The sequence below is a fragment of the Rhamphochromis longiceps genome, linkage group LG18 (assembly GCF_057381845.1).
Source record: "Rhamphochromis longiceps isolate RC_006_pf linkage group LG18, R_longiceps_female_GT1.1, whole genome shotgun sequence".
Lineage (NCBI taxonomy): Eukaryota > Metazoa > Chordata > Actinopteri > Cichliformes > Cichlidae > Rhamphochromis > Rhamphochromis longiceps.
Genome location: NC_140574.1, coordinates 12695037 through 12719532, shown reverse-complemented (window position 1 = coordinate 12719532; position 24496 = coordinate 12695037). Strand labels below are relative to the sequence as shown.

Sequence of the window (24496 nt, the reverse complement as noted above, 5' to 3'; positions counted from 1 at the left end):
TTGCTGACCGTCCTCTTGAAACACATCAGATAAATAAACATTCACAAGACAGTCATTACTTTACACTCTTTATTTGTTATTACCACCCTCTACAGGGTGCTTCCCGCACCAACACGACCGACATAACTCAAACAACAACTGATCTTGGACCAGGCTACGGACAGGACATATGTTTCGTGGTCTACTGTGATTGGTCCAGCCACACCGTCTGTTTGTCCAATAGCGGGTAGACATCTGTTCGCTGGAGCAACTCTAAAATATTCCCCTCTCTTCCTCCTGCACAGTCTTTTTGCTGTCCTGCCCGGCGACGCTCCTGCAGAGCTGCTGAAAGTTGAGCTGAAAATGGGGAAAATGCAAGTCTTAGGAGTAATTGCAGTAATATTAGCAGTGTACTGTGTACATGCGAAGATTTACTTTCGGGAAGAGTTTCTGGATGGTGGTAAGTTGTGCAGAGAATTTTTATAACTTTGCAAGGTTAGCACTTCACTGCCTGTTAGCTTGACTTTCAGACATCGTTGTGTCACAAAAATTGTTGTCTAGACTGTGAGTCCTCTCAAAAATATCACCTTTCCCCGTTAAATAATCAAAAGTCCATTGATAATTGGCAACATTCATTAAGGTCGAAGGGAGCAGACGTAATATCGATATCAGTTAATAATCGTCGTCCAAGTTGCAGTTAGTGAAACTAAATTTCGACATTGACAATTTGTCGTCGCATCTACAATTACTGGGAAATTGTGAGACGATTTTCATGACGTACCATGCTCTATTGGCCCGGTAGTGTTAATCCTCAGCAAACTTACTGGTTGTTTTCTGAACAGATGAATGGAGAAGTCGCTGGGTGAACTCCAAGCACAAGTCAGACTACGGAGAGTGGAAGCTCACGGCTGGCGACTTCTATGGCGATGCAGAGAAAGACAAAGGTACATGTTCGGACTTTCTAATGTAAATCTTCATTACAAAGTTTTCTTTTGATCAAAATAGCGTTTACTGTTGTCCAAATGGCAGCAAGGCACTTGACATTTAATGTGTTCCTGTTTTTAAAAAAAAAAAAAAAAAAAAAAAAAAATTATTTCTATTCTAGAAGTGAAAATGAGTCATTTGATCATAATAAGCAGTAGTAATGTCTCGAATAGCTCCTACAAAGTGCCCTCATGTCTGATTTCCATTATGGTTCCTACTTTATGTTTGTTTAAAGCTGAACAAAATATATTTAGTTTTGGTTTGATACTTTCATTTTCAGGTCTGCAGACAAGCCAGGATGCACGTTTCTATGCGGCCTCTGCCCGTTTTGATTCTTTCAGCAATGAGGGTAAGCCTTTGGTCATCCAGTTTACAGTCAAGCATGAGCAGAAAATCGACTGTGGTGGTGGCTACGTGAAGGTCTTTCCTGCGGACTTGGAGCAGACTGAAATGCATGGAGAATCCTCTTACTACATTATGTTTGGTAAGTAATAATGACCTGTGTGATTTACAGTGCTTCCAGCTGTCACTGGATTTGATACGTGTAATAATTAATTTTATTCCTTTCCCCTAGGCCCTGACATTTGTGGCTACAGCACCAAGAAAGTTCATGTAATTTTTAATTACAAAGGCAAGAATAATCTCATTAAGAAAGAGATTAAATGCAAGGTAATTCTTGTGTTTTGAAGTCCATATTTTTAAATGGAAACCTGCTTCTGCACCAAAGGCTTTAGTCTAAACCCTGCTTCTTTTTTTTGTTTTGCTTTTTCTTTCTAGGATGATGAGCTGACCCACCTGTACACACTAATCCTGAATCCAGATCAAACCTATGAAGTAAAAATCGATAATGAGAAGGTGGAATCTGGGAGTCTGGAGGATGATTGGGACTTTCTGCCTCCTAAGAAAATTAAGGACCCTGAAGCCAAGAAGCCAGAGGATTGGGATGACCGTGCCAAGATTGATGATCCTAGTGACGCAAAGCCTGAGGTGAGTAAACTCAGTACAGTCATTCTACCACCTCTTACTTTGCTCTGTGCAAATAGTTGTGTATTTTAACCTCAGTATTTTGTGTTTTTCTCTAGGACTGGGACAAGCCCGAGAATATTCCAGATCCTGATGCTAAAAAGCCTGAAGACTGGGATGAGGATATGGACGGAGAGTGGGAGCCACCCATGATCCCCAACCCAGAGTACAAAGTAGGCTAGAAATTGATCACCAAAATACTTTAATATTAATATATAAAATACTTAAAATGCTTTTAAATTGCATTACTGATAACCCTTTTTAACTTCCTGTATTTCAGGGAGAATGGAAGCCCAAGCAGATTGATAACCCCAACTACAAAGGAGCCTGGGTGCATCCTGAAATTGACAATCCTGAATACAGCCCAGACTCTAACATCTACAAGTTTGACAACATTGGTGTTTTGGGTCTTGATCTTTGGCAGGTGAGACACGGTTCATCTTTAAGGTATGTGGTAGCGGCAGTTGAGCTACAGTCTAACAGTTTTGGTTTTTCCCCCTTCCTCCTCAGGTGAAATCTGGTACAATCTTTGACAACTTCCTGATTACAGATGACGTGAAAGAGGCAGAAGAGATTGGAAAGGAGACATGGGGTGTGACAAAGGTCTGGCCTTATTCTTTTTAACTCATAACTTGTTGTTCATGCAAAGCACAAAGTCTGCCCCTATGAACTACTGCTGTGATTAAAAGACTTGATTTTTTGTTGTTGTTGTTGTTGTTGTTGTTGTTTGTGATTCCTTACAGGAGCCAGAGAGAAAAATGAAACAGGAGCAAGATGACCTGAAACGAAAGGAGGAGGAGAAGAACAAAGAGCAGGACACTGAAGCTGCTGATGATGAAGATGAAGAAGAAGAAGAAGAAGAGGAGGAGGAAGAAGAAGAAGAAACGAAAGAAGACACAGACGAGGCACTTTCAGAAACGGATGAAGAAGAAGGAAAGCTTAAAGATGAGCTTTGAAGGGTTGTTGGCATAGAATTTCTTTGTTTGTTTTTTTTGTTTGTTTTTTTTCCCTTTTTTGGGGGTGGGTGTGCTCCCTCAGGAACTGTCCTATATTTCCCAGGGGTATTGTGGCTGCTGTGCATCCTTTCCCTGAGATTTGGACACAACCCAGCTAAAGGGTGATTTGCAGTAGATTGGAAGGGGGTGGGGGGCAAATGGTTTGTAACATACTTGGGGTCTTTCATTTTGATCTTAACCCTGAACTGCTGGATTAATTCTAAGGTTTTCCACTCAAAGTACATTCTTTATTTTGTAATAACAGATAATAACTATAAACCGTCACCTGCTGTTTGCTAGATTTTTTTTTTTTTTTTTTTTAAGATTCTCTTAAACTAGACCACAGACTGTATATAAGATTAATCTATGCAGTCTGTGGTCTGCATGTCTACTTTTTTGCAAATACCCTCTTTTTTTTCTCTCTTTTTTTCTTTTAGGGTGTTTGAAAGAGCTGAAAATGTAGTAATTATATTAAATTAAGAACATCAGCCGCTCAGATTTCAACGTTAACTCTGAAACAGAACATACAAAGCATAAACCAAAAGTTGTGACCATAAAAAAAAAAAAAAAGAAAATATGTGAAGAGACAAATCAATACTATGATGACTTCTTTTGGTTATGTATGCAGCACTGTCTTTTTCTTTTGTCCCCACACTCTGAATTGAATTAATTGATTAGGAATGAATTGATGGGACCTGCATCATATTTTGAAAGTCTGGACAAACCGGTGGTGAGCCCCTGTGTGTGTCTTATTTTTATGGGACAGAATGTTATTGATACCAAAGTTTTTATTAAAAGATTATAACCTTATTGTCCACTGATATTTTGTGTGTGAGAGTTCACAATTTAGAAGCACTGCTTGTGGTTTAGATGTAAATTAGTGGACTCCATGCCAACTGTTTCAAAAAGGAATGTCAAATGAAGTTTCATTTCCTCTATCTGTGAATAAAACTCTCCTAAAGATTCAATTCAATCAATTAAGAAGTTTCTGTTTATATCCAAGCTTGGTATGAATAAATATACTTTTTTTTTTTTTTACAGAAAAAGCTGGAAATTTTAAAAAAACACTGTCAAATGCATACTATTTTTTTCCTTATTGTTTCACCCAAGAGCAATAGATAAAATATTCATACTGTGAAAGTCACTTCATGTCAAGGAGACCATACATGTTAATGATATCTAGTGCCTGCTTCATTATATCTTCCCCAGAAAAAATTCTGGACAAGTATAGAAAACGCTAGTATTTGGGGGCCTGTAATCCATGTGTCTTTGGGTTAACTACAATTACACTTCACCTAAGAAAAAAAAAAAATATATATATATATGTGTGTGTGTGTGTGGGTTCTGAAATGTAGTTCACAAATAGCCATGGAAATTATCTGGTGTGAACTTAAAAACTGAAAACAAAATGTGTTTGTAAAAACAACAGAAACATAAGTCTTCATAAAATTTGCCTGTTTGTATGATTTTTTGGTGTACCACATCTCGGAAAAATGAATGTGGGACTAAGGGACATCTGAAAAATTAAAACATAATTGAAACTATTTAGCGTCAATCCAGTGACTGCATTAAACTGAATGTTTTTCTAATTCATTAGAGACCTTAAAGGACACTAAAGCTTGGATTTATGGGCTTTATCCACTCGTGTATGTCTTAAATTTCTGTAAAACAGTTATTTGGGGTTTTAATAGAGACGCAGCAGCGACGTCATCCCTGTAAGACCCACGTGTTGTCTGCAGCCAATGAAAATGTAAGACGTTGTAGGACCGGTGTTCTGACAAAACCCCGGCACTAGGGGTTAAAAAATGCCGTGCAGTCCCAAGTAAAGTTGGACACCTGCTGACCACACATGCAAACCATCCCAGGCATGAAAACCTCATTTCATTTTAATAGGATTCAAATTTGCGCAGTTGCTCTGCAGCTCTGACAAGGGCGCGGTGTCCACACCCACCGGAACCGCGGTCCCCGCCGGTCCCCAGGCGCTCGCGCCCGCTCCCTTTAAGGACTCTGTGCGCACTCCCGAGACACCAGGAGATATGGCGGCGTTCATGACTCTGAGTCAGGTAACAACTCCAAACAGCTCAAGAAAAGTAATAAAATTTATTAGAAAGCGTTAACATCTGACAGCGACAGCGGTTATGTGATCTGACTGCTTTAGGTCTTCATAAGATAGGATGAATATAAACTACTGTGAACGCTTTATTAAGCTTTCGCTGTCAACTAAGTTGACAGGGTTAGCTAGGTTAGGATAGCAAAGTTAGTGTACGCTTTAAAGGATAAGGAAAGCGACTGCTGGCGAAGACAGTAATGAAGCTAGTGTAGAGTGTGGTGTTGTTGAAAACAAAACACGACTAAGTGGCAACTAAAAAAAAAAAGATGGCCTTTACTTTATGAACTAACTATGTTGGAAGTTTGTTGCCATTGAAATTAGCCATTCGTTTTCTAGCAACTTAATTTAGTATATTTGATGCTTAATACACATTCATTTGTAATTTGTTTCCTTTAGTTATCAAGTGGAAACCCAGTTTATGAAAACTACTACAGACTGGTAAGGTCTACGTTGTTTGCTGTTGCTCCCCACCTCACTTCAGATCATTTACTGTGCATTCATCTCTGTATGATCTTTTATGTAACCCCATTCTTAAAGACACTTCTATCCTCTGTATCCTCCTGGTAATTTCCTCATGATTCTTTATAGCTCGACCCAGGAAACACAGGCAAAATATCAGCTGGCGATGCAGCTCAGTTTCTTAAGAAGTCTGGCCTGTCAGACAGCACACTGGGAAAGGTGGGTAACAGTGTCACCTACATGTACACACAACACACAGTCATGTATTTGACCTAACTAAAATCTTGTACCTTTGCATTTATTTATGTACGTATTTTAGATTTGGGATTTGGCAGATTCAGAAAGAAAAGGCTATTTGGACAAGCGGGTAACGCAGAATTTCTTTGTAAATTTGATGGTATTGTCGTGCTGATACATGCAGAAAAAACAGGATTTGTTCTGCTTTCTTCCTCTTTTTTTTTTCTTTTTTTCTTTTTTTTTTTTAGGGTTTCTTCATAGCTTTGAGGCTGGTGGCATCTGCGCAGGGTGGAAATGACATAAGTCTTCACAATCTCAACCAAAACTTAGCTGCACCCAAATTTGTAAGTTATAATTACAATTAATAATGATAATTATAAATAACTCCAAAGAACTGAATTAATCAATAATGTTATGGGAATTATTTCTGTGGATCATATGAAAACTTCATTATTTAGTGTCTTAGAAAATGATAAGTTGATGCATTTCATTTCACTCTATTTCTTCTTTTTTTCTTATAGAAAGATACAAGCAGCCCATTACTAACTGTTTCAACAACAGCATCTGATTCACAGTGGGCCATTAAGGTAAAATGTTATAAGGTTTCAAGAACTGTCATGAGGATATCACAGAAAAATGGGCTTGTCACTTAAACTTGAGTTGTTGTTGTTGTTGTTTTTTTCTTTATTTCCCAGCCTGATGAAAAGGGAAAGTTTGAGGGAATTTTTGAGAGTCTGTTACCTGTGAATGGCCTCCTCTCTGGTGATAAAGTCAGGCCAGTTTTGATAAACTCCAAGCTACCTCTGGATGTGTTAGGAAAGGTGATGTTACATGTCAAGTACTACTATGCAGCCTTTTTTTTTTTTTTTTTTTGTAATTTTAACAGTTTGTTAAAATTGAGCACTTACTCATTGTTTGTGCAGATTTGGGACCTAAGTGATGTGGACAAAGATGGACACTTGGACAAAGAAGAATTCACCGTGGTAAACTGTGATTCTGTACTGACATATTATCTGGGTTCCCTTCTTTATTTGTATTAATTGGTTATACTTTCCATTTTACAGGCTTTGCATCTTGTGTATCGCACCATGGAGAAGGAGCCGCTCCCCACTAGTTTACCCGCTTCCCTTATCCCCCCTTCTAAGAGGAAGAAGACTGGGGTTGGACTTCCAGGTGCTGTTCCTGTGCTGCCTGCTCTGTCTGGCCTTGGAACTGGTCCAGCTCTTCTCAAAGAAACTTTACGCAGCACTTCTCCTCTGGTCAACACTACTCCCCTCGGCACTGCTGCTCTTTTTGGCTCCGGTGCTGCCAACCTTTCTCCAAAACAGTCATTTAAGTCCAGTTCTCCGGTATGTTGCCTCACATTGCTTGTGTGGACAGTATTATTAGTCGAAGATGCGCAAATGCCTCTTTATGGCCGTTGAGTCATGTGATTAAACCTAATATATAATATCAATGTAATGGACAGCACAGTGATGTTGCTTCAAAAAGTTTCTGGGTTTGGACCTCCTAGGGTTGGTCTTTGCGGAGGTTGCATGTTGTACCTTTACCTGCATAAGTGTTTGAGTCCTCCAAACATATTGTGTCAATTGATGATTTTAAATTGGATATGTGCATACAATTGAAGCACATAATAAAGTGCTCTCTGAAGCTGATGTTGGTGGAAAGCACTTTAAATGATCATATCACATATGACCATGCATTTCAAACGAATGGTCACATGACTATTCGTTTGATGTAATGAGGGAAAATCACTACATTTGTTTATTTTCTTTTTTTTCTTGGTTCTCTCTACGTGTCACAAGGGCAGATTCTTAACTCTTAAACAAGCTAGGTTGCCATGTATTAACTGTCTTTTGTTGCAAATGGGTAGACTTGTTTTGCCACATTGTTCTGAGCATTGTTCAAAGGCCAACCTCTCTCTACCAGGATACAGCTTCTGGGATTTCAGTTTTGGAGAAACAGGTTTTCTTGAAAGTAACGAGTAGCAATACTTGTACTACCTTTGTACCTTGACCACTTGATCAGTTGTTATGTTGTTCTGTCTTTTTTTTTTTTTTTTTTTTTTTTTTTTAAATTCATGGCCCTTTCTGCTTCTTTAAATGCTTTATTTTATATTTTGTTTTTTAATAGTTTGTTTTTTTGACAGAAATAAAATGCAAGGTATGCATTTCATCTTGCATTTTTTTGCATATATTTTTTGTATTTTTTATTAGCTTGATTAGTTACAGTTTTAATGTATTGTGCATGTTATACAGTTGTGTGAATGTTTGTGATAGGGCAGTGAGAAAGCATCCTACAAATGCAGTTCCATCTAGCTGAGGACTGTGGTTTTTTTTGGGGGGGGGTTTTGTTTTTACTGATCTGTTTTAACCATTTCATTGTGCAGATTCACAAATTCCTCTTGTTGCGTGAAGTACACCTGTCTGCACCGAAGAAGAACTGTGTGTTTGTTGTATACTGAATGCTGTGTTCATCATTTCATATCACACAATGTCTTCTGTTGTCTCTAGCCGGCGGTGAACTGGGTTGTACCAGTGGCTGACAGAGAGAAATATAAAGAAATTTTCAAGAACACGGACACTGACAATGACGGCCTCGTCAACGGCGGCGATGTCATCGAGCTCTTCATGAATTGTACGCTCTCCCAGACGATGCTCGCACAGATATGGTAAGACCACAGCTCAGACATATTTAGAGATTTTGTTTGTTGGGGCTTTTCTTTTTTTTTGTATGTTGTGAATAACATGTTCCCAAAGCACTACAGTGTAAGAAAACACAAGCAAATTACATTTTCTTCATTACACTTTCACAGTGGCTTTTAAAATACAATAATTCATATATGGTTGAAGTGCAGACTTTCAGTTTTCATTCATAAGGGAATCAATAAAAGTATTACATTAATCATTATTAGGATAAAAATCCTTTACAGTTAATGACTGCCTGAAGTCTAGAACACATGGGCATTGCCATATACTGTCTCTCCTACATTGAAAACCTCCGCCAGGCCTTTACTGCAGCCACCCTTAGTTGCTGCTTGTTTGTGGCTCTCTATGCCTTAAGTTTCGTCTTCAGTTACTGAAAAGCATACTCTGTTGGGTTGAGATCAGGTGACTCACGTGGCCATCAAAGAATATCCAATTTCTTGCCCTTGAGAAACTATTCGGGCTCTTTTGCAGTTTGTGTTGCGTTATTATCCATTTGCACTGGGCACTGTGTTGCTTACACATTCATAAAGGTGTTTGATTGTATGTGTACCTCCTGGAGAGTGTTCTTGATTTGGTTATATGAAAAATGATGGGTCATTTCTCATAACCATAGAAATAATTCTGTCATCATGAACTTCGGGTGTTCCTGAGCTTTCATTAGCATTTCTTCTTATTAGGAGAGAACAAGTTTGTGGATTTGACCAGTCCTAAAATTGTTGCTATCTCTCTGATAGGTTTATCTGGGTTTTTATCTTAACGTGTACATTTAAAATCCACTGTGTTGGTGTCACAAAAACTGTTTCATTGTTCAAAAAGTTATAGACTTAACTCTTTTTGTTGCCATTGTGTTAAATTGGTGAAGATGTCAACATTTTCATACATTTTTACACTTCGTCCTGTTTTGATTCGATTCAGTTTTGACTCTGTCAGAAATATTATAATTCTGATAATTCCTCTTGGATGTATACTGTTGAATGAACTCTCTAAACATTGTAAGTTAAAAATGCATCATTCCAAATTATTTGACTATTTCTGTGCAATTACGAAGGAGGTAAAAAAACAAACAAACAAACAAACAAAAAACCCCAGAACTGACACGCGTGAGACATTATCAGAGGTGTAAGCATCACAGCAGATGCCTTTGTGTCAAAGTAACTGAGGATAAAACAGAGAAAAATGTGAAGGAGATTTTCCAGGCCTGATCTTTTATAGCATATAACCCCCCTGAAAATATGCTGCAGTAGATCAAAAACTAAAGAAAACCACGAATCAACATGTGGACATTACCTGTACAAAGACTGATGCTGCTGAAGCGGAACAGAGCAAAGTTACAGCGGTTTTATCGCTGTCGGAGGTTATTTTGGGGAGAGAAAAAATCAGAAGCTGACAACAATGTATACAACAGACTGGTGCATAATAGGCAAGTGAGTAATGCAGAAAATAGTTTTTTAATGGGAAACTGGTCTTGAAGTATAGAAGTATATTGGGCAGAGAGTGACGAAGCCTGCAGTTCAGAATCTGTCAGATGTCGGCTTTCAGCACCCGACATGTCCATGTACGAGCTGTCGGGTTAACGACGCTTTGTTTACATCTTTTTGCAAAATCCGTTTACCTGCTCTTTAATCATTTGCTGTTTTAGCTGTTTGGCAATTGTTGAAATGTTTTTGTGAGCTTTTAGCGGAGGTTCTGGCTTTTATGGCAAAATACATTTATATTTAAAAATTAATTTTAAATGAATCAATACCAGATTATTCAAATTAAAGTCGATTTGAACGGGAAGTCGATTTTTTTTCTTCTCTTTTTTTAAAAATGCAAACATAGTCAGGAGGATTCTCCCAGATAAAGCTATATAGCACCATCTTGTGGCCACTTAAAATTAGATTCAAGAAGTTTATTGTCATATACACTGCAAAACACAAATGGTTACAATGAGCAATGAAATTCTTACTTTGCAAGTTCCCTTCACACATCTAAATACACAACTAACTAAAAAATAAAATAAACCTAAGAATAGAAAATAATAAAGTAAATTGAATGCTGTGTACGCAAGAGTAGGGTGTAGTTACAATTTTAAAAGGCAGTGCAAATATTAAAATTGTTTATATTGTATGAAGTTGTATTATAGTGTATATAAATGTTCAAAATTGCAAATTTACAGGTCAGGTTATTGAAGGCATTGACAAATCATCTGAGTTCAACCAAATTACTACATTTGGTCTAGAGAAGTGGAACAGAAGTGTTTTTTTTTTTTTTTTTTTTTTTTTTTTTTTTTTGGTTTTTTTTTTTTTTTAATGATTTAAAGGATGCTCACTTAACCAGCATAAAATGGACCATTTGTCCGTGGTAACCACTCAGTGGGGATTTATATTTGTAAAAATTGCTGATATTATTGCTCAGAAGTATGTAATAGGGTGAGAAAAATGTCTCCTCTTCCTCCATAGGGGACTTGCTGACACAAAACAAACAGGCAAGCTGAACGAGGAGCAGTTTGCTCTAGCCATGCATTTGATCCAAAAAAAGGTCAATAAAGGCATCGACCCTCCCTCTGCTCTCACTCCTGACATGATCCCTCCATCAGAACGATCTGCATCATCAGCTATGGGCTTTGTGAGTTCTGCCTATACCATATTCCAACCACTTCTTCATCTGTCGGTTTGCCAGTTTATTACAATTTCTTTCTTTTTTTTTCTTTTTCTTTTTTTTAACAAAGTGCTTATTAAAAATTGCCTTCTGTGAGACCAGAACTTGGTTTCTTTTTTTAAGGTGCACATTGTGAGTAGTTGGGCCTTTGCCACAAGGTGGCGCTCTTGTTCTATTATATTCTCTCTCTCTGTTCCAAAGAGAAGGTGAACAATAATATGGGAACATTTAAAGTGCTGCCACCTGCTGTCATCATCACTGGCTTGACATTTTTTGATCTTCAAGGAAACGCAGCATAAGAGAATACAAATTCTATTATATTAAAGAGGATATAATAGAACAAATAATTTTTAATATGAGTAGTGAAATGGGGCCACTGTTAAGTGGGCAATCAAGTAAACCAGCATGTAACCTTTTATTTAAATTTATCTGGGGGGGAAAAAACATGAATTACCATTACCAAGAAGTTAGCTTTTTATTTTTCAATGAGTGTAAAAGTAAAATTTAATCTGTCTGAACTAAGTGGGTTTAAGCTTGACTGCCAAGGTGAGGAAAACAAATCAGTTACTCCAGTTGAGCTTTTCAGACCAATCATGCTTTTATTATTAATATTATCAGATTAATGTCATCATGACAGTAAATTCTAAGAAACACAATTTAATTTAAATGCACTGAAATTCTGGGCCAATAACAACTTTATAAATAGGAAGTGAACCAATAGCTGATGGTGTTGGCATCAGCTATCAGTTATATATCTGTATCAGTTATATATCATGGATAGTCTCCTATTTCAGGTGAAACACGAAGCTTAAATAGATTATGTGTTGTCTTGGTCTGCTTCAGCAATTTTGCGAATTGCCCAATATTTTTGTTTAGGCTTCTTGATATGGCATGGGTCTGTTTAACAATGAACAGTCTTCCAAAATTTACTGTTGCATTGAATTCTTTTAAATAGCCTTGTGTGCAATTTATGTATCGTCTGGCTGGCTTGCTCCTACGCTAACTGTGTGAGCTGTTTGTATTTCCTTCCTCTGACTTTTGTTTCTTTAGACACAACAGTGGGGAGCACCTCTTTCCCACTGCATATCACTCACATCTTCCCTGACCTCTTTTTCCCTCCTTGTACTCCTTCGCCTATTAGAACAGATTCTTCGTCGTTCGCCTGTCCATTTCCCAGTCCTAATCAACTGTTTCTGTGCTCCCCTCCAGTCACCCTCATCATATCTTCTCTCCTACCTTTTTTCTCCTGTCTAACTCGTCTGTCTCAATGTCTCTCACCTCAGGACGGTATCGGCTACACAGGGTCGACAGAGCCGACAGGTATCAAAGAGCTGGATGACCTCAGTAAGGAAATATCTCATCTGCAGAGGTGAGCCCACTAAACCGTAACTAGCAGTAGGGACAGTTTTGTTTCGCTTCCTGTGAGGAAAAAGTAGACAAGCTTTTAGTAAGGTGATGTTCTAGATCAAAGTTTTTTTTCATACTATTGTACTGTTTGTATACAGGATGCATTGTACTCAACAGCTGTCAACATACTTCTCACTGTGTAACTCTATACGGATTGCTGACAAACATGAAAATGAATTGCAGTAAATGGTTACAGTTGACTACACCTTTGTCTGTTTTTGGACTGTTAAATATATTTGTATTATCACGAGACATTTTTCTAATGTAATTTGGCACCAGGGTTTAATATAATCATTACCCCAAATGGCCCAGAGTATGTTTAATTTAAAAAAACAAAACGAACAAAGACCCCACACAAACAACCTGTTGGGCAACTTGATTAACTGGCTGCTGGCCTTTTCTGGCTATTGACAGCAGTCCAGGAAGTCATGGTCATGAGTTAACATTTGATGTAAATAGTTTTTTCTTGCAGTCAGTATTTTCACCCTATGGCCAAACACTTGTGGTGTAAGAAGGAAGCAACTAAGAGAATGTGTCAAAGAATAGTGTATAAAGACTGCAGCGCATGGAAGGTGCAATCGTTCCATTAGCATTTACAATTCAAAATAGATTTGTGCATACTGTAAAATACATTTATAAGCCAATAAAAAGTATTAAAAATTCATCTCAAGTAACCTTTTTTTTTTTTTTTTTTTTTTTTTTTTTAACAGGGCACTTGATAACGCACCAACAGTGACATAGTCATAATGAATGTGCTGCAGAAGGACTATGAGCGAGTTTAGCCTCTTTTTGTTTAGTCTCGTTGCATTAGGGTGGCTTGACAAAACTAGAAAACCACAGTCAGAGATAACAGATATCGCATCACGTTAGCGGTTTCAGCATTCTTTGTTAAACCAGATATTTGGCTGCAGGCTCTGTGCACGTTCACGTAAAATGGGGCAGTTGATGAGTCGCTGGAGATCTGTAGTGTCCGTATAAATAAAATAAAATAAATACCAGTAAAAAGTAACACCGTAGCTGGAAATAACAGATGAAAGTAATTGTTGTGAATTGATTTCCATTTCAAGCACACAGAGTGCATCAGTTCACATTAATACATTTATTTTACTGCTCTGTGCTGATGCCCATTAGACCTCTAAAACGTTGAACTTTTTACATTTAAAACATTAAAGGTTACTAGGTGTGTTAATTTCTGTGACTTTTCCATAGCCTTGTAAAAAAGAAATCAATGTTGGCAGATCATTTTGATTGAATATTTTAATTCTGATTTCTCTTATCCATTATGTTGCCTGCAAATCTAGACAGAAAAATGAAACACTGGGTATAATTTTTGTCATTTGCCTGTCGTTTGTTGGTGAGTGATGTCCATTTTATAACCTCTCTGCCATTGTTTGGCTCGTGTTTTTCATCTGTAGAGACAAATTCATCCTGGAGCATGAGATCAGAGAAAAGGAGGAGGCCCTCAGACAAAAAAACAGTGATGTGCAGGTAAGACTGAATAAAATAAAATAATTTAGTTTGCCTGGTTAAAGTTAAGTTAGTTAATGGTATTCATGAGTAAATTCCAGTCCGTTTTATTCTACAATTTAAAAAGTTGTCAGAAATACTTCAAATCCAGCACAAATTGCATAATTTTGAGGGGAACTGAAGGCTTAATAACTCAGAAAAGATCATGCCTAATAGCTATACTTTCTGCAAACACATGTGCCTCTGTGCGGGTTTTCCTTGACCCTCAGGGCTTGCAGAATAATTTGGAAAGGGAGAGCAGCAGCTTGCAAGACCTGGAGTCCCAGAAGCAGGATGCCCAGGTACGCCTGGAGGAAATGGACCAACAGCGCTCCAGGCTTGAGGGAATGCTCAACGACATCAAGCAGAAGTGCCAGGATGAAACCCAGAAGGTTAGAGATGTGACACACTGAAGTGATGCGCATGTATTTCAGTTGAGAAATGTTATTGGGTTTTGTGTTTGGCTACTGGTGACAGTGGTACACATGCATTTGTGGTTTTACTGTAGTGTAATCTTTTTGGTCTAAGCTGATAATGTTTGGTGTCAGTGCGATCTCGGATATCAGGCCAGATGTCAAAACATTGGTCATCTGAGGTTAAGATTTGTTTACATGAAAGTGGTGAGAGTTAGTATTTTTAAACACATTCACCACATATACAATAAGGTCTTTGTTTAGAAAGTCAGTGTAACTGCTTTAGAGGCAGCTGTGCATATTTGGCTTTTAGTTTGTTGGTGCAAGATGGATGTGGAAAAAAAAAATATGTAAGAAGTGAAGCACTAATTGCATTTAAAAAATTTATAATTGAAATCTACAATTTCTAAATGAACAGCAAGCAGGATGTTGATCCTGCAGATATAAACTCCTTTCTTTTTGTTTGGAAGATTTCATCCCTGCATAGCCAGATCCGCTCACAGGAGACTGACCTCCGCAGTCAGGAAGATGAACTGAGTCGCACCAAAACGGACCTGAATAGAGTCCAAGAGGAGGAGGCACAGCTAGAGCAGAGATTGCTCTCCGGTCGGACTCAGCTGGACAGCATCATTAAGTCACTCAAAACCACCCAGGATGAGATCAGTCAGGTCAGTTCAGAGGGAAAGGCAACAGGTTACTTTAGGATGTTGTGCCACTTCAGACCACCAAGCTCCATAGTAGCATTGTTGGGATTAAAGATCAGGTTGGAAAGTGGGATAAAGGTCTAGATATCCAGTAGTACTAATAATAACACTTATACTAATTTATGCTTATCTACTAGTGAAGTTTCAACTAGTACGTGAAGTTAAATTCAAGTTTGAATTTAACTTGTTTTTATTTTCTTTTGTTTTTTTAAATAATCATTTTGAAGCAGACGTTTACTCTCTTACCGGTACTCCTACCTTTAAAGGTACAAAACACCTAAACTGCTTACAGGCAGTTCAGTTTAGTGACTTTAATGTCTGGTGCATTCATCAGATTTGAGCACCATGTTTGTTTCTGTTAGCTGAAATAAATCCAGATTACAATCCTGCCTAAAAACGACAGCCAGCATTTCTACCCAAAAATTTGTTAGCCCCAGTTGATACAGATTTGTTATGCTCCCTTTAAGTTGTGGAATTATTGTATTATTTTTTTTGTATTTTTCTTTTGAAGTCTGTTTATTTCAGTTGGTGTCTGGAAACCGTTTTCTTATTTCAGTTTAGTTTTTAATATTTAAAAATGTTTCCTTTTACTTTTGATTTTCTTTAGTTTCATTTTCAGTTTTGGCTTTTTCTTTTGTCATGATACGGGGAACGTTTGTCAGGGCCAGAGGAGGTCACAGTATTTATATTGTCATAGTGGAAATTATTGGTTCATAGACAGTGAATGATTTAACCTACCTACCTTTGGACATAAGTGGATAGATATCAGTGTGGTTCTTTAGAAGCATGTTGGTATACTGTAGATTGACATTCTTTGTGCTTTTTAGGCTCGTGGTAAGTTGTCACTGATTCAAGAGAGCCAGAAAGAGTTGACCAAGACCATTGAGCAGTACAACAATGCTTTGAAAGAAATCAACGCAGGAAACTTGAGCAACCTGCCGGACCTAAATGAAGGCTTTGCTGAAAGGGAGGATGGAAGCTTCGGAAGTACGGTGAGGAGACCACAACTACCTATGAAGGATGATTCATTCACAATACAATTTTAGTCTAAATCCAAGAAACTCATTTTTTCTGTTCTCTAATAATCTGGATTCAGATTTTGTTTCCTTTGTCGTTTTGCTCTGGAGATGCTAGAGAAGTGCAAATGTACCCAGACTTGTAACGTGGAAGTTAATTTCTGGATATTTTCCGGGTACATTGGTAAAGGGCTTTACTGTTAAGATTGTTGATGATTTGTTATTTTCTGGATGGTTAATCAGGAGGGCTCTTTAAAGTCAAGGATAGCCATGTTCAACAACAACAGTGCTGCCAAGGAGACTCGAGCAGACCCCTTCAAGATGGAGGATCCCTTCAAATCTGACCTCTTCAAAGGTGTGAATACTTCCTCAAGTCTCCTTATTTACTCCTTTTTCTGTAACGACTGTGGCTCTGTCAGCTGCTGCTTGCATTCAGTTTGTATCCCTTCTAATGAGCTTTTCTTGTTAGAGGATGTAAATGATGGTGGTGTCCTTTTTCTAGATCCATTTGGAAGTGATCCTTTCAAAGAAAGCGACCCTTTCAAAGGCACCTCATCTGAAGACTTTTTTAAGACAACTGACAGGCCAGACTTGTTTGGATCTGGAGACCCCTTTAGCAGAAAACCTGTACCTCCAGTCAAGGTATTGACTCCCCCCCCCCCCTCAAGTGATACTACTTTGGAGTGTTAATATGGCTCTTTTAGATGCAGTGCGATTATTAGTTCCAAGAAGATTTTCTTTTTTTTTGTGCTTGTTGCAGATAAATGGAAAAGCAAACCAGAAAGAGATTTGTGGCGTGGTCATAGTGTGTACATTTTAAATGTGTTTGACTGAATTAAATCTCACTCTGTTTGTTTTTGTTTTTTCCCCTTCTTTTGCATTTGTCAGCCAAGTCCTTTTGGCAGCAGTGACTCCTTCAGATCAAACAGCCCAAAAACAAAGGACTCAGGTACAGAAGCAACATGGGAAGTCAAAGCACACTGAAAGAGACTTTAAATCTTAAATTATTAAAACCCAGAATAATTTGTTTGCACATAGCCCCAGAGTTCTTCAGTTTAACATTTTTTCAATTTCACTTTTATTAAAATAGCAACCAGCTCATACCAGCAGTCATCTCAAGAACTGTAACAATCTGATGATCCCCTTTAATTAAGTACTTTGAGAGGCAAAAAAAAACATCTTTTAACTTTAACAGGAAGAGGCCTCATGTAGCTAGTTTGTCGTACATAAGTTGGACAGGTCATATTTAAATATGTTACTCATCCTTCTCCATTCGCTGTTATTGAGACGATGATGTATGATCGTGTTTTCATGCACGAATCCATGCCGATTTCCACGTATAGTCATCCCTGTACTAATAAGAGCAGATTTTCCAAGCCTTTTACTGAAAATATGACTCTAAAAACAGACATCTAAACATGAGAACTCTCTTTAGTTGTGAAACCCATCTTAAAAGAGTCTTTTTGCCCATTCTGGGTGACGTGTTAGATTTAGATTTTATTTTGGGGGGAGCACCAGGGGCAAACAATTTTTACTCACTGTGGCTTCAATTTTTCCTGTGGTTTTGGGCTATTTTTAGTCGAGTACCTACACATTTAACTACTGACCAACTAAAAATACCCCCCACCCCCTGGAAAAACAGGAGGCTAACCGGAGCCAAGCATAACAGAAACTCTGTGACTGCTGGTCCTTCTCTACTAGAATACACTGCCACTCCTTTAACCAGTTCCCTTCTGCCTCTGTCCTGTCTTTATACTTGCTGCTGTTGAACTGCTGTGCCTCTTTTGGTGCGGAAGTTGTTTTAAGTTGGTGGCTGCTGCTGGTTGATGCTCTGCCGTGCTACACGTGTTTAAGATGAACACAGAGTCGACTGTAGACCTGAGCTGAGTTACTGTGCGCAAAAGAAAAACACCGATCCTGCACATGAACGGGCCTTTTGTGGTCGAACACTCACAACAAACATATTCTCTTACGATGTTTTGTTTTTTCACGGTGAAAAAATGCAGGTTTTTTTTTTTTTTTTCATTAAGTGGCATACTGCTGAGCTTCAAAACAAGCCAGGCATGGTTATAGTTAACAGGACGCCAAATGACGCCCGATGCATACGTCAGGTTAAACAAAACCTCTGCTTTACAGTTTTTTTTGTAAAATGTCATGGAAAATTAAACGGTCATGCCACATTGCCTCTTCTGAAAATAGAAAACAGGCCCTTTCAGAATAAGCAAGATGCAGAGAGGATTTTGAATGTGTGGTTTGGGGCTGAACTTCATTATAGTTTCTGGCTCTTTCCATAAATGTATTCAAATGTTCCAAATGCATTTCAATGTACTCTTGTCACAGATTTGTTTGGGAAAGCAGACCCCTTTGGAAGCAACTCTTTTGGAAGCAAGGGGGGTGGATTTGCTGACTTTAGTCAGATGTCAAAGGTAAGCTCTGGAGACTTGAAGTTATGAATCAGTTGCACCATAAAGCATAGTTTTCCACTAAAGCTGAAGAAAGCCGTGCTGTTAATTTAACTTTCATCGTGACTGAGGTCTTGTTTTTTTTTTGTTTTTTTTTCCTTCCAATTTATCACATTTCTGAAAAGGGTCTACCTTGTATAAGTCCAGAGGCTTTACATCTTAGCTGACATTTCTGTTGGGGTCATCGTTTTGTATACAGCTAATGGTTTTTCTTTTCTTTTTGTCTTGTGTCTGAGAAGAAGTCGGACAATCCTGTACTCCCAATCCCAAAGAAAAGTGTGCCTAAGAGGCCTGCACCTCCCTATGGTAAGCATAGAGTTTATTCATATGTATATCTATATAAAATACCATAAAACGTGTTTTTGATGAACTTGACTGCGCATGTGCAGGCATGGTGTTCATAACTAGGAAATAGAAATGGGTCAGATCTGCTAAACAGATCACTTTTTTTTTTTTTTTAATATGCCAGTGATGATGGTACATTCTCTTTACTCATATGTAACTCAAAATAAAAGCATAAGAACTTTTGGGGGTTTTCACGGCGAGTAACCGTCCTGTGAAATAAGGATTTGATGCTTAATGGTGGTGGAAAAAGAAAAAAAAAAAGAAAAAAAGAAAAAAAACAACTTCCCTACTGAGGTGCTAGGGTGCTGAGAACATAATTTCTTCTTTTGATTTGGTAAACAGGAAAGCTGCTGGCAGAGATACGAGTCCTTTAAATGATAATGCTGTTATTAAGACTCTGCCGCAGTGATGTGTTAAGATATTCTTGTGTACAGGATGAGGAGCCTTGAGAACAACTTTCTCATCCTTTTTTTTTTTTTTTTTTAGTGGTTTTGTTCGTGTTGTTTTTTTTATGCACATGTGAATTCACACATTACCTAGAAGCCATGCCCAGTACATGCCCTTCCGCTGTGACCTTGCACTTATTCTTGTAGCAGAAGCATCAGCCTGGGAAAGTTAGTGTTCCCCTTTACCGCACAGAAAAGGGTAGAGATGAGTAGCCATGGTTTGTCTTGAACTAGAGACGTGCTTCAAGGGTGATGGGGAAGTGAGAAGTCCACTCTCACAAACCGTGGGCACTGTTGACTTTCTGTATTACAAGGACAGTTGCTCAACAGTTAGAACTTTTAATATATTTTTTTATTTGATTGGATTTATTCTTTTGCAGCTGTGTTGCAGCAGCATTTGTAAACAACTCTAATAATACTTGTTTTTCTTTTTGTTTTGTTTTTTCTTAATCAATTCTTTTTAATTTGACAAATCAAAGAATTAGTTTTTCGGAAAATTGAGCCCTTGAATTTGCAGGAGCAGCCTGTGCTGCATTGGTGCACAAAGTCCGTGAGATAAACAACATTCTCACTTATTAATAGTACCATCATTATAAGAAATGTGTGCTTACTGTACACAAGGGTGTGTCCATCTTTTACAATTGCAAGTTCCAAAAAAGCAACCGTGTGCATGTTTAAGCTTCACTGCATCAGTGAGCTGTACTGAAAAAGGTGTTAACCACATTTTTTGAATCAATGTGGCTTTCCCCTGGGTAACTACTCTGCTTGCATGAAGCTGTTGGCTTCCTGTGAATATTTAGTGGCAAAGTATTATGCGTTAGCCTTTAAAGTGTGAGTTCAATTTCCCAAGGGGGGTATCGGTGAGAAATATCTCTAATGAAGATGCTAACAGCAGCATTTTCTGTCATGTTGGGTTTTTTTATATATATTATCTTATTTAAATGTCCTTCCTTCTCTGATAGGTTTGAGTCCATCAGAGCTGCTCCAGAGCGTTGGCTCCACAGCAGACGGTGCAGACTCTTTCTTTACGACACAGTCGAGTAAAACATCCAAAGATTATCCTATGGGTTTTGCAAATTTTGCATCTGTAAGTGTAGTGTACTTGCTGTAGAGTATATTTGCCTGCACAAGCTGCTGATCTCATCTCGATCTTTAGATTGCTGTGTTCAAGCCACAGAGGTGTCAGCTCTGTGTCATTGGGCCTCATTCTGTTAACGCCCCAAAAGCAGTGTGTTCAGAAGGCACTCAAAGAACTTTTGTGTTTACTGGCTGTTAACTAACAACTGACAGAACATGTGAGAGCTTTTCAACTGCTTGGTTTAGAAGGAAAGTAAATGATTGCATGACTGAGTTGGACAGTCCCTCTGCTAGTCTCTGTCGAGTTATAGATTGGCTCTGTGCACCTGGTAAAGGGGCTTGCATGCTTGCTGTCATCTTTGCCTTTTCCTTTGAGAGGAAGCGAGGATTTATAAACTCATAGTTGGCGAGTTCATGAACTTGCCTGGTCAGGTATCACTTGAGGAGCATTTTTCAAGTCTCGAAGTGCAAGCTAAAGGCTTATTCGCTGTCAAAGCATGATATGCCTCAAAGCAGAGAACAACAGAGTAAATCTCCCTCTTTATGTCCCACCTTCCGCTTATTTGCCATCTTGTATAGCCTAACGGCTGACTGTGCTCTCATGTGGAGAGGTGATGCATGGCAGCTTTTTGTGTCTGGTTTGTATCACTTGACATGATATGTATTTATTTTATCCCTCATCCTAGCATGACTGTTGTGAAAGGGATTTGTGGTTTTTATATCGAGCTCTGTGTTGTAATTTTTGTTTTTCTGCCAGGATCTGAACATGTTAAGGTAAGACTGTATAAAGGTGTGCTTTTCGATTCTTTGCATGTGAAAAACCTGTCGGCAATGCATAATCTAAGTAAAGTGATTCTCGAGCATAATTATTTTCCTGCATTCCTGCATCCAAACACAGAATTTGGGAAATGTGACCATTGATTTGTTGTAGTGGAGCAGCACCTTCTTTGCTGTCTTGTGTGACGTAAAAGTGAAATCTAATTGTCTTTAATTTGCATTCAGTTTTTGATCAGTATTTTTCTATGTATCAGATCATTTAGCTAAATAATGCATTTTTTTGAGAATCAGCCCAACTAGAAACGCTTGATTTTTATTTATTTATTTTTAATTTTTTGCATATTTCTTCCTGTGTTTTGTCTGTTGTGTCTTATACGACTACATTCCTGCTTTTTATTGCGCACATCTAATGTTTGTGTCTCTGCTCCAGTTTGGAAGTGAGAGCGAGCAGCTGGAGTGGGCCAAGCGTGAGAGCGAGCATGAGGAACGGGAGAGGTTGAGGAGGCTGCAGCTCCAGGAGCAGAAGGACCTGGAGCTGGCCATCGCTCTCAGCAAGACCACCATGCCGAACACCTGAGCAGGCGTGCTCCAGCACAACTTTCTGTCCCCTTCACTTTTCCTTACAGCCCGCCATCTACAGGCTCGTGACAACAGTACCATCATTGGCCCGACATGACTAGCACCCCCTGTTACCAACTTGTGCAAGAGCCCAGTGTTTCTGCAGCTATGACTGTACTTGTGTTCAAATGACTCCACATTTAGCTACTAGTTAAGGTTCATTGCTCCCAAACTATGTGGAAACTATAATCAGGGACAATATGGAGGCACTTGATTTAAGCCTTGCTTCATCCTCCAAGAACATGGATTTAACGCAAGCCAAACCGGCAGGGTACTCGACTACTACAACCTATATCTAACTCCATATCTGGTTATGGCTAATCAGCCTTACCTTATCCAAATTTGTGGGGGCTTTTTTGAAGGTAAAATAACATTTTAAAAATATTTTTGTTTTATTTAGAAATGAAAGCAGCTAATTTGTCATGTATGAAGTGAGATACATCCTAAAACTGTTTTTATATCGCTCAGAAAAATCACAATGAAAGTCGAAACATTTGCTCTGCTGACATTCAATTGACTTTTTTCAAATTTATTTTGTTTTGTTTTTATTTTGTTTTATTTCATTTTTTAGGAAACCTCTTCTTTTAGTGTATATAGTTATACGGTTTTATTTTGAGCTCAACCAAATAAAAGACAGGGGGGAAAAAACTCCATTCCTGTCTTAAACAAGTTATGAGATCATCAGTAGCATGATTTAATTCTCATTTTAAATGCTACTGGTGTTTCTGGGCATTTATGCTTTCATAGCTAATATTTATATAAGTAAAGTGCATGAATTAAAAGAGTACTGGAATATATTGGAAATCCTAAAGATGCTAATGATACTCATTACGGTCTTCCTTTCCTGTGAACCCAGCTCTGTCCACTTGGAGCGCTCTTCCTCTGCGAACAGCTTGTTTGTCAGATAGATCATCATTGGTTGCATTGTTGTAACACCCAAATAGCTCCCTGCAACTAATGCCTCTATTAAATGGAGGAAGTGTAAACCTCTCTTGTTTATACTGGTGCTGTTACACCTTTTTACTATTTCTGCTATTCAGCCAAATCGACCTTTTGGATATTTATTATTTTTCATATGGATTTGTGTTATCACTGTCTAGTAATCTAGTGGGAGGACTTTTCTGCAAATGGCCTGAATTATTGCATCCTTGTAATCATACAAAACACTAATCAGGTTTATGTGGCACATAATGTATGCACTGTTATGTGGACATGCACAGAGTGACGGCGCCTTATTTTTCAACACGTTAACACTGTAATGTGTTATTGCTGCACATTATGTATATCATTTTGAGGTAAAGGTTTGAGTTGCTCAAAACTGTAAGGACTTTTAATTGAATAAAAGTGATTTTTAACACCAAGCACAGAGAGAGGTAGGTCTGATTTCTTAAATATTTCCACAACAGCATAAAAAGAAGTGAGTCAGGTGTAATTGCAAAATTAATGTTTCAGTGGTAAACAGAGAATGAATATACAGCAAGTGGCCTTGAGAAACCGGTACTGAGCATTGCATAGACTTGTTATCTTGTTATGAAGGGGGGGGGGGGGGGGGGGGGTAGTTGTTCTTGTGATGCTTCTTTCTAAATCTAGTTCTTGAAGTAAAACTAGAGTGACTCGAACATTGATTGTTTTTATGTCTTAGAAGTCTGGTTTGATATTGGAACACAAAAAAGTGAAATGAGAACGACATATTTGCATGTACTGGGTAGATATTTTTGGCCCAGTGTGTGCTTCCTCTTTTTTCGTTTTAAAATATGATAAATTTCAGTGTGTTGATAAACGCATTTGAACTCTCTTTGCATTTGCGTTTTATTGCTGCAGGTGAATTTACTATACAAAGTAACTGAGTTACACTGATTCAATTAAAACTGTTTTATTAAGTTTTTTAAAAGACTACGCTTTTTAGAAAATGCCATCTGGCTTTTATATATGCACTCAATGCACTCTTTGATGCGGGCAAAACGACTGCTCACTGACACTATGCAGCCATAATGTGCACGGACTTGGATACTTTGAAACTGTAGTGCAGAGTGACTGTGTGTAATTGTAGTATTAAGGCTCTTTGATGTCCTACTATAATTTCTACCCATCAGAAAGGGAGTCTAAGGGCTCCCTGATGAGGGTTTGCTGTGCCCCTCTGTCCAGACGGCTCCTGGCTCACTCTGTAATTATGGAAATGGAGTGTTTGTATTTATAGGCTAAGCCCACAAGCGGCTGCCCTTCTCTGTCTTGCAGCTGCAAAACATCACAGTGGAAATCAAGTGCTTGTGTTTTAAAATTCGATGTACAATTTAGAAGAACTGATGTGACAGTCCGCAGGTCTACTGCACCTTTTTACAAGCAGTTATGAGTTATGTTGAGTGGCTGGATGTATCCAATAAAAAAGAAATGTGTGAACAAGTGTAAGGAATGAGTAAGCACGCAAGCGAAGTAAAGACTTCTCAAGCCAAACAATTCAGTTCCATTTTTTTTAATATTTACAATAAATACATGATTTACAGTATAAAATCCAGGTACTTTTTTTTTTAATATAAATTTAAGTAAAAAATAAAGCACAGGACATCAAGCCCTGATAGTGTACAGAGGGGCT

General features: G+C 38.2%; 2 protein-coding genes across 4 annotated transcripts; both read left to right on the top strand.

Moving 5' to 3' along the window:
• Nucleotides 1–272: 272 nt before the first annotated feature.
• On the top strand, nt 273–3556 carry calr3b (calreticulin 3b). The gene is made up of 9 exons (XM_085389048.1): nt 273–439; nt 822–923; nt 1244–1447; nt 1538–1632; nt 1741–1950; nt 2046–2159; nt 2267–2410; nt 2497–2589; nt 2730–3556. Exons 1-9 carry the CDS (start codon nt 343–345, stop codon nt 2940–2942), a joined length of 1272 nt encoding a protein of 423 aa, XP_085245174.1. The 5' UTR covers nt 273–342; the 3' UTR covers nt 2943–3556.
• A 1227-nt stretch (nt 3557–4783) lies between these two features.
• Nucleotides 4784–24301, top strand: eps15l1b (epidermal growth factor receptor pathway substrate 15-like 1b). 3 transcript variants are annotated; one of them, XM_085388357.1, is made up of 23 exons: nt 4784–5044; nt 5488–5529; nt 5680–5769; nt 5870–5917; nt 6036–6131; nt 6309–6374; nt 6483–6608; nt 6711–6770; nt 6852–7136; nt 8301–8458; nt 10937–11102; nt 12419–12504; nt 13958–14030; nt 14279–14440; nt 14932–15129; nt 15993–16157; nt 16425–16536; nt 16684–16823; nt 17070–17130; nt 18522–18607; nt 18883–18949; nt 20397–20521; nt 21719–24301. In XM_085388357.1, the coding sequence occupies exons 1-23, from the start codon at nt 5018–5020 to the stop codon at nt 21863–21865; spliced, it is 2586 nt and encodes an 861-aa protein (XP_085244483.1). In that variant the 5' UTR covers nt 4784–5017; the 3' UTR covers nt 21866–24301. The 3 variants fall into 3 exon arrangements, with proteins under 3 accessions (XP_085244483.1, XP_085244481.1, XP_085244482.1); XM_085388355.1 differs by lacking the exon at nt 20397–20521 and adding an exon at nt 21269–21285 and having other exon boundaries at nt 4785–5044; nt 21719–24300; XM_085388356.1 differs by lacking the exon at nt 20397–20521 and having other exon boundaries at nt 4786–5044; nt 21719–21867.
• The last annotated feature ends 195 nt before the right edge of the window (nt 24302–24496 follow it).

Coding starts and splice junctions, on each gene's coding strand:
- eps15l1b (XM_085388357.1), top strand. CDS start 5,018: ATGGCGGCGTTCATGACTCTGAGTCAG. Junction 5,045..5,487: donor CGTTCATGACTCTGAGTCAG/GTAACAACTCCA, acceptor TGTTTCCTTTAG/TTATCAAGTGGAAACCCAGT. Junction 14,031..14,278: donor AAAAAAACAGTGATGTGCAG/GTAAGACTGAAT, acceptor CTTGACCCTCAG/GGCTTGCAGAATAATTTGGA.
- calr3b (XM_085389048.1), top strand. CDS start 343: ATGGGGAAAATGCAAGTCTTAGGAGTAATTGCAGTAATATTAGCAGTG. Junction 1,633..1,740: donor AGAAAGAGATTAAATGCAAG/GTAATTCTTGTG, acceptor TTTTCTTTCTAG/GATGATGAGCTGACCCACCT. Junction 2,590..2,729: donor AGACATGGGGTGTGACAAAG/GTCTGGCCTTAT, acceptor GATTCCTTACAG/GAGCCAGAGAGAAAAATGAA.